Source organism: Penaeus japonicus, unplaced genomic scaffold (genome assembly GCF_977035675.1).
Source record: "Penaeus japonicus unplaced genomic scaffold, GWHDUDI00000001_assembly GWHDUDI00000002, whole genome shotgun sequence".
NCBI classification, from domain to species: Eukaryota; Metazoa; Arthropoda; class Malacostraca; order Decapoda; family Penaeidae; genus Penaeus; species Penaeus japonicus.
The window spans coordinates 5,457,529-5,467,528 of record NW_028234404.1 but is presented as its reverse complement, the minus strand read 5'-3'; the positions used below and the strand labels follow the sequence as shown (position 1 = coordinate 5,467,528).

Sequence of the window (10,000 nt, the reverse complement as noted above, 5' to 3'; positions counted from 1 at the left end):
AGTGTATTTTGTTTATGACTCTTGTGTGTGTTTATTTATTTTATATTGTAATGATGTTTATTGGTGTCACGTATCGTTACTTGGTGTAACCGGAAATAAGATATATATTGTATAGTGCGTTTAGTTGTCTGTTTGTTGTTATTTAATTCATTATCTTACCTGTCTCGATGTATATCATTATTACTATATATTCATATGTATGTTTTAAGGCTTTATTTTTAGCTTTGGCTATATAAACATACATTATATAATATATATATATATATATATATATATATATATATATATATATATATATATATATATATATATATATACATGTACATATATGTATATATATATATATATATATATTTACATCTATATATATATATATATATATAAATACATAAATATATGTATATATATACACATATATGTATATATATAGATATGTATAAATGTAAATATATATATATATATATATATATATATATATACAGACACACACACACACACATATATATATACACATATATATATATATATATATATAATATATATATGTATATATATATATATGTGTGTGTGTGTGTGTGTGTGTGTGTGTGTGTGTGTGGGGACACACACACGCACACACACATACACGCATATATATATATATATATATATATATATATATATATATATATATATATATATATATATATATATATATATGTGTGTGTGTGTGTGTGTGTGTGTGTGTGTGTGTGTGTGTGTGTGTGTGTGTGCGTACACACACACGCGCATATACACACACATACATCTATATATATAGATATATAGATAGATATATGTTTATATATGTATATATATAAAAATGTGTGTGTGTGCGTGTAAACAATTTGATGATTGATCTGCACTTGTTCTTTCCTACTCCATCTATCTATCTAATAACCCTTTTATCAATTTCCCAACAGGATATTGGGGTCTGCCTCTCGTCGGCTACATCCCGCTGCTCAGCAAGAACTCCATGGCTCAGCACCTGGACGATCTCCACAAGAAACACGGTGACATCTTCCTGTAAGTTTTGATATTTGGGAAAAGAGTAAAAAGGATATGCAAAGAGAGTGGTATGCTAAACACGAACTGAAACGTCCATGCAAAGAGGTTTAGGTTGTACTGTAGATGTTGATGAGTTGTGATAGTGATGATCATGATAACATCATAGACAATTATAATAACTAAGAGGAATAATTTCTCAAAATACAAAGCGTTCCAATTCACAAAGCCCGTAGAATTCGTCTCAGTCACGAACACCACCTCAATAAAGATAGATAAATAGATAGAAATACAAGAACATCATCAACAGCAAAACTCAAGATACCCGTTTTCTTTCTCTTACCCCCACGCCGATGACGTCACGTGGCCCTACAGGTGGAGAATGGGTACGCAGGTTATGGTCTTTCTCCACGGCTACCCAATCTGTAAAGAAGCTCTGGGTAGGGCGGAATTCACCAACCGACCTGACTGGGAAGGCTTCAAGTTCTTTGAGGAAGTGCCTTTGGGTAAGGAACTTGTAAGAAGTTGGTGATTAATGATAATGAGGCCCCGTTTTTCCTTTGAATTCGAAAAGTAATCCTTGACTTGTTGGTGCTGTGGCGGGAAACGGTAAGCAAGATGAGTCTCTCAGAAGAGGTAAACATGTTTCGGAATGGGATGGTTTTTGTATGTGATAATAATGATAAAAATATTGTAACAATAGCAGTGATAATGATAATAGCAATAACACTGCTAATATAGAAGGCAATAACAATGACAACAATTAAAATAATGATAATAATGATGGTAAGGCATATGATATTGATAATAGGGATAAGGATAATTACAAAGTGTGATTCTGAAAATGGCTCACCCATATAATAGTAGAAAGTTATACAATTGATTGCACATCCAACATTTCATCATCTTTCATCCCCTCCGGCGTCAAGAGAACGAATCTTCGAAAATTCACCTTCAGTTTCAATCTCTCCTTCCGCAGATGCGATTTTCTGTACATAGGCCTATATTTGTATCCAATCATTACATAGGCCTCTGTTCCTATTCAATCATTACATAGGCCTCTGTTCCTCTCCAAAAGGCCAAAGAGCACACATACTCCCTGCCTCTTGCTCCTTTTGATTCACCCCTCCTTCGTCCCTCCTTTTGACTCACCCCTCCTTCGTCCCTCCCTTTGACTCACCCCTCCTTCGTCCCTCCTTTTGACTCAACTCAGCCCTCCTTCGTCCCTCCTTTTGACTCACCCCTCCTTCGTCCCTCCTTTTGACTCACCCCTCCTTCGTCCCTCCTTTTGACTCAACTCAGCCCTCCTTCGTCCCTCCTTTTGACTCACCCCTCCTTCGTCCCTCCTTTTGACTCAACTCAGCCCTCCTTCGTCCCTCCTTTTGACTCACCCCTCCTTCGTCCCTCCTTTTGACTCACCCCTCCTTTCGTCCCTCCTTTTGACTCACCCCTCCTTCGTCCCTCCTTTTGACTCACCCCTCCTTCGTCCCTCCTTTTGACTCACCCCTCCTTCGTCCCTCCTTTTGACTCACCCCTCCTTCGTCCCTCCTTTTGACTCACCCCTCCTTCGTCCCTCCTTTTGACTCACCCCTCCTTCGTCCCTCCTTTTGACTCACCCCTCCTTTCGTCCCTCCTTTTGACTCACCCCTCCTTTCGTCCCTCCTTTTGACTCACCCCTCCTTCGTCCCTCCTTTTGACTCACCCCTCCTTTCGTCCCTCCTTTTGACTCACCCCTCCTTCGTCCCTCCTTTTGACTCACCCCTCCTTCGTCCCTCCTTTTGACTCACCCCTCCTTCGTCCCTCCTTTTGACTCACCCCTCCTTCGTCCCTCCTTTTGACTCACCCTCCTTCGTCCCTCCTTTTGACTCACCCCTCCTTCGTCCCTCCTTTTGACTCACCCCTCCTTCGTCCCTCCTTTTGACTCACCCTCCTTCGTCCCTCCTTTTGACTCACCCCTCCTTCGTCCCTCCTTTTGACTCACCCCTCCTTCGTCCCTCCTTTTGACTCAACCCTCCTTCGTCCCTCCTTTTGACTCGCCCCTCCTTCGTCCCTTCTTTTGACTCACCCATCCTTCGTCCCTCCTTTTGACTCACCCCTCCTTCGTCCCTCCTTTTGACTCACCCCTCCTTCGTCCCTCCTTTTGACTCACCCCTCCTGTGTCCCTCCTTTTGACTCACCCCTCCTTCGTCCCTCCTTTTGACTCACCCCTCCTTCGTCCCTCCTTTTGACTCACCCCTCCTTCGTCCCTCCTTTTGACTCACCCCTCCTTTCGTCCCTCCTTTTGACTCACCCCTCCTTCGTCCCTCCTTTTGACTCACCCCTCCTTCGTCCCTCCTTTTGACTCACCCCTCCTTCGTCCCTCCTTTTGACTCACCCCTCCTTCGTCCCTCCTTTTGACTCACCCCTCCTTCGTCCCTTCTTTTGACTCACCCCTCCTTCGTCCCTCCTTTTGACTCACCCCTCCTTCGTCCCTCCTTTTGACTCACCCCTCCTTCGTCCCTCCTTTTGACTCACCCCTCCTTCGTCCCTCCTTTTGACTCACCCCTCCTGTGTCCCTCCTTTTGACTCAACTCAGCCCTCCTTCGTCCCTCCTTTTGACTCACCCCTCCTTCGTCCCTCCTTTTGACTCACCCCTCCTTCGTCCCTCCTTTTGACTCACCCCTCCTTCGTCCCTCCTTTTGACTCACCCATCCTTCGGCCCTCCTTTTGACTCACCCCTCCTTCGGCCCTCCTTTTGACTCACCCCTCCTTCGTCCCTCCTTTTGACTCACCCCTCCTTCGGCCCTCCTTTTGACTCACCCTCCTTCGTCCCTCCTTTTGACTCACCCTCCTTCGACCTCCTTTTGACTCACCCTCCTTCGTCCCTCCTTTTGACTCACCCCTCCTTCGTCCCTCCTTTTGACTCACCCCTCCTTCGTCCCTCCTTTTGACTCACCCTCCTTCGTCCCTCCTTTTGACTCACCCCTCCTTCGTCCCTCCTTTTGACTCACCCCTCCTTCGTCCCTCCTTTTGACTCACCCCTCCTTCGTCCCTCCTTTTGACTCACCCCTCCTCCTCCTTTTGACTCACCCCTCCTTCGTCCCTCCTTTTGACTCACCCCTCCTTCGTCCCTCCTTTTGACTCACCCCTCCTTCGTCCCTCCTTTTGACTCACCCCTCCTTCGTCCCTCCTTTTGACTCACCCCTCCTTCGTCCCTCCTTTTGACTCACCCCTCCTTTCGTCCCTCCTTTTGACTCACCCCTCCTTCGTCCCTCCTTTTGACTCACCCCTCCTTCGTCCCTCCTTTTGACTCACCCCTCCTTCGTCCCTCCTTTTGACTCACCCCTCCTTCGTCCCTCCTTTTGACTCAACTCACCCCTCCTTCGTCCCTCCTTTTGACTCACCCCTCCTTCGTCCCTCTCTTTGACTCACCCCTCCTTCGTCCCTCCTTTTGACTCACCCCTCCTTTCGTCCCTCCTTTTGACTCACCCCTCCTTCGGCCCTCCTTTTGACTCACCCCTCCTGTGTCCCTCCTTTTGACTCACCCCTCCTTCGTCCCTCTCTTTGACTCACCCCTCCTTCGGCCCTCCTTTTGACTCACCCCTCCTGTGTCCCTCCTTTTGACTCACCCCTCCTTCGTCCCTCCTTTTGACTCGCCCCTCCTTTTGACTCACCCCTCCTTTTGACTCACCCCTTCTTCGTCCCTCCTTTTGACTCACCCCTCCTTCGTCCCTCCTTTTGACTCACCCCTCCTTCGTCCCTCCTTTTGACTCACCCCTCCTTCGTCCCTCCTTTTGACTCACCCCTCCTGTGTCCCTCCTTTTGACTCACCCCTCCTTCGTCCCTCTCTTTGACTCACCCCTCCTTCGTCCCTCCTTTTGACTCACCCCTCCTGTGTCCCTCCTTTTGACTCACCCCTCCTTCGTCCCTACCTTTGACTCACCCCTCCTTCGTCCCTCCTTTTGACTCACCCCTCCTGTGTCCCTCCTTTTGACTCACCCCTCCTTCGTCCCTACCTTTGACTCACCCCTCCTTCGTCCCTCTCTTTGACTTACCCCTCCTTCGTTCCTCCTTTTGACTCAACTCAGCCCTCCTTCGTCCCTCCTTTTGACTCACCCCTCCTTCGTCCCTCCTTTTGACTCACCCCTCCTTCGTCCCTCCTTTTGACTCACCCCTCCTTTCGTCCCTCCTTTTGACTCACCCCTCCTTCGTCCCTCCTTTTGACTCACCCCTCCTTCGTCCCTCCTTTTGACTCACCCCCCCTTTCGTCCCTCCTTTTGACTCACCCCTCCTTTCGTCCCTCCTTTTGACTCACCCCTCCTTTCGTCCCTCCTTTTGACTCACCCCTCCTTCGTCCCTCCTTTTGACTCAACTCAGCCCTCCTTCGTCCCTCCTTTTGACTCACCCCTCCTTTCGTCCCTCCTTTTGACTCACCCCTCCTTTCGTCCCTCCTTTTGACTCACCCCTCCTTTCGTCCCTCCTTTTGACATACCCCTCCTTCGGCCCTCCTTTTGACTCACCCCTCCTTTCGTCCCTCCTTTTGACTCACCCCTCCTTCGTCCCTCCTTTTGACTCACCCCTCCTTCGTCCCTCCTTTTGACTCACCCCTCCTGTGTCCCTCCTTTTGACTCACCCCTCCTTCGTCCCTCCCTTTGACTCACCCCTCCTTCGGCCCTCCTTCCTCAGGCGTGATTTCCAGCAACGGCCACATCTGGCAGAGCAACCGGCGCTTCTCCCTTCGTCAGCTGCGAGACCTCGGCATGGGCAAGTCGCGCCTCGTGGCAGCGGTGCAGGAACAGGCGCTGAAGATGGTGGGCGCCCTGAAGGAGCAGGCGGGGAAGCCAGAGCCTGTGCCTCACTCGCTCAAGGTCGCGGTGGTCAACGTTATTTGGCAGATGATTGCTAGTAGGTCGGTTTTGGTTTCGTGGGGGTAGTGTCATCGTTGTCTTCATTTTTATTATCATTATCATTTTCATTAGCTTCATCTTTATCTTCTTCATCTTCATTGTCGTTTTCATCTTCTTCATTTTCATCTTCATCTTCATCATCATCTTCATCATCATCATCATCATCATCAACAACAACAGCAACAACAACAACCACTATAATCATAATCTTTATCACCATCATCCTTATTATTGTTTTTATAATTATCATTACTATAATAATCGTTCTATTATCGATATTATTATCATAAACTGTGGTACAAGAATGTATTTTCTCTTTGTACCGCGTGACTTACACCTAATATGGAATTAATTGAGTTATTTGATAAATTATGTAATTAATTAATTTAGTTATTTTTCGTATTTTAGGATCTTGTTACCTTTATAAGACTTAATAACGGTATTGATTTGAGTTCTGTGTATTGTTTGTATAGGATAGTATTTAACGTCTTGATAGTGCCTTTAGTTTGGCAACCGTTTTTACGATATTTTAATTCGTTGATGTCTATGATTCGTAAAGCTTGTTTTTATGGCATTTGTTTTATTCTTTGGTGTGATAAATTTGATATATAAATTTGTAGTCTATTATTGTTACATTTGCTATCCCTTGGCACTTGATGGGCAGCCAGTCAGACGTTTGTCTTCTTTTATTTATCCCCTATCGATCCCTTTGCCTCCTATGCTTGACCTTGTGTGGGAATCAAGAGTCAGTAGTGTCAGTAGTTATGCATATGTAATTAGGGAGGCATGGAAACCATACTTTAAACAACTATTCACGCTATATATAAATGTAACTGTCTTCAAGCGTCATTTGAATGTCGCGCCAGCATTACCCATAAGTCTGTGCGTGAGAGGCAGTCTCTCCCTGTTGTCCTCTGTAAACACCTTGTCAAGTTTTGTGTAATAAACCTGCTGGCTAACCTTCATCTTTGACTGTCCAACGTATGCATAAGGAACATACATACAGACCTTTCTCTCTCTCTCTCTCTCTCTCTCTCTCTCTCTCTCTCTCTCTCTCTCTCTCTCTCTCTCTCTCTCCCTTCCTTATCCCCACCACTCACCCCTCACCCCCCCTCCCTCCCTCCCTCACCTCTCACCTCCCCCTCTCACGCCACAGGCAAGCAGTTCGACCTCAAGCACCCAAAACTACAGGAATTCGAGAGCATTATCAACGAGGCCATCCAGTTCAGCACCGCGTCTGCTATTCCCGATTTCCTGCCGTGGATCAACTATGTCCTTCCTTACTTCGTACGGAGGCGGGTCTTCAAGCTGGATTTGGCTGTGGATTTGAAAGTCAAGTTCATGGATTATTTCGGGGTGAGTCTGGCTTTGCTGGGATTATGCTGGGGGCTGTGTGGCGAGAATACTGCTATAGGGATGTTTATGTGGCGAGAATATTGTCATAGGGCTGTGTATGTGGCGAGAATATTGCCATAGGCCTGTTTATGTGGCGAGAATATTGCCATAGGGCTGTGTATGTGGCGAGAATATTGCCATAGGGCTGTTTATGTGGCGAGATTCTATGAAGGGTTTACGTGTACCTATGTATCGATCAGTCTAACTCTATTTTTATGTATTGTATCTCTTCCCCCTCCTGGGATCCTAATCACCCCCTCCCTCCACTTCCCTCCTTCAGGAATGGATCGAGGACCACAGGAGGACCTTGGACCGTGAGAACCCGAGGGACCTGATCGATGCCTACCTCTTGGAGATGGAGGAGGAACAGGGCAAGGCAGAGGCCTTCCGCAGCGGTGAGGAGGTCTTATTTTACTTACATACTTACCTTCGTACCTGTTTTGAATACAAAACGACCTATTATACCTTCCTGCAAACCTTCCTACTTACTTTACCTTCCTACATTCCAATCTATTTTACCTACCTACATACCTACTTATTCATACCTACCTATTTTACTTACATACTTACCTTCGTACTTGTTTTACCTACCTATTATACCTACTTATTTAACTTGAATACAAACCTACCTATTTTAAATTCCTACGAACCTTCCTACTTACTTTACCTTCCTACATACCTATCTATTTTACCTATATACATACATACTTATTTAATTTGAATACAAACCTACCTACTTTACCTTACTACATACCTACCTATTTTACCTACTTACTTACCTTCGTACCTGTTTTACCTATCTACATACCTACTTATTTAACTTGAATACAAACCTACCTATTTTAGCTTACTACACACCTACCTATCTTACCTACATACTTACCTTCGTACCTGTTTTACCTACCTATATACCTACTTATTTAACTTGAATACAAACCTACCTATTTTGCCTTCCTGCTAACCTTCCTACTTACTTTACCTTCCTACATACCTATATATTTAACCTACCTACATACTTATTTAACCTGTTATATACCTACCTACCTGTTTTAACGACCAACATTCCAATCTATTTATCGATCTTAACCCACCCACCCCTCTCCCTCCCTCCCTCCCTCCCTCCAACCCTTCCTCCCTCCCTCCTCCCTCTTCTCCCTCCCTCTCTTCCCCCCTCCCCCCTTCTTCTCCCTCCCTCCCTCCCTCCCATCCCTCTCTTCCCCCCTCCCTCCCTCCCTTTCTCTCCCTCTCTCCCTCCTTCTCCCTTCCTCCCATCCCTCCCTCCCTCATCTCTCCCTCTTCTCCCTCTCTTCCAGACAGGGACCTGTTCATCTTGATCTTGGACCTGTACTTCGCCGGCAGCGAGACCGTCGCAAACACACTGACCTTCATGATCTTCTACTTGGCTGCGCATCCCGACGTCCAGAGGAAGCTGCAGGACGAGATCGACCAGGTTCTGCCCAGGGGGACTCTGCCATCGATGGAGGATAAGATACGGTTTGTGGGCGGTTTTGATTTTGTGCTGTGTTGTGTGTTGTGTTGTGTGGTGTGTGTGTGTTGTGTTGTGTTGTGTTGTGTTGTGTTGTGTGTGGTGTGTTGTGGTGTGGTGTGTGTGTGTTGTGTTGTGTGTGTGTGTGTGTGTGTGTGTGTGTGTGTGTGTGTGTGTGTGTGTGTGTGTGTGTGTGCTACCGGTTCTTGTCATAACACGAACGAGCTTCTCGTTTTTCTCGCTTCGTTTTTTTTTGCTTTTGTTCTGGTTGCTACGAAATATACAATACGCTAACGATGGTTGGGTTGTTGATCTATTAAGTGTTATCACCATCATCATCACCGTCACCATGAGTGCCATCCTCCTCCTCCTCCTCCTCATCATCATCATCATCACCATCACCATCACATCAATCACTATCACCAAACTCACCACCCTCTCCCTCACCCTCACCCTCACCACCACCACCATCACCACAAACCCACACCCTCATCCACACCATACTCACTCAACGACACGGACTACCCCAGCCCCAACCATTGCACCGAACCATGCATTGCAGGTTGCCATACACCGAGGCAGTCATCCACGAGACCCTCCGAAGATCCAGCGTGGCAGCGTTGGGCGTGCAACACGTGGCGATGAGCGACACCACCCTGGGGCCCTATTTCATTCCGAAGGTGAGTCCGAGCGCTGCTCTGCGTCCGCGAGGATTGCGATTTGCAACACCTCGGTGGTCTGTCAACGACGCCATGTCAGTGACTCGATTGATAATATTCTGTAAAATGACACCGTGTCAACGACTCAACTGACACTATATTCAGTTAAGCGACACCATGTCAACGAATCAACTTGCAGTATTCAGCAAAGCGACACCACACCACCTCCCCAACCAAACACGACACCCCAAACCCTAAAACAGCACCCTACCAACTAATCCACCATACCATCCCCCCCCCCACAGGGCACCATACTGAACACGAACATCAACGCCGTGCACCACGACCGCCGCTACTGGGACGACCCGGAAAAGTTTTCGCCCGAGCGCTGGCTGGACGACCAAGGGAAGTTCGTCGCCAGGAAGGACGGGTTCATGCCCTTCAGCATCGGTAGGAGGGGGGTTGGGGTGGGGTGGGATGGAGGTGGGATGGGGGGTGGGGGTGGGCTTATTGTTCTTTTGTTTTTCGTTATAATGATAATGATTATAGTA

General features: G+C 46.9%; 1 protein-coding gene across 1 annotated transcript in view; it reads left to right on the top strand.

Moving 5' to 3' along the window:
* The window catches only part of LOC122242858 (cytochrome P450 2L1), a 14,641-nt gene that overhangs the window by 4,188 nt on the left and 453 nt on the right, over window positions 1-10,000 (top strand). Inside the window, exons 3-10 of the mRNA XM_086546102.1 lie at window positions 942-1,044; window positions 1,399-1,529; window positions 5,689-5,907; window positions 7,066-7,265; window positions 7,585-7,699; window positions 8,618-8,798; window positions 9,353-9,470; window positions 9,755-9,899. Coding sequence (XP_086402228.1) covers window positions 942-1,044; window positions 1,399-1,529; window positions 5,689-5,907; window positions 7,066-7,265; window positions 7,585-7,699; window positions 8,618-8,798; window positions 9,353-9,470; window positions 9,755-9,899 — 1,212 coding nt within the window. The remainder of the gene's footprint in view (window positions 1-941; window positions 1,045-1,398; window positions 1,530-5,688; window positions 5,908-7,065; window positions 7,266-7,584; window positions 7,700-8,617; window positions 8,799-9,352; window positions 9,471-9,754; window positions 9,900-10,000) is intronic.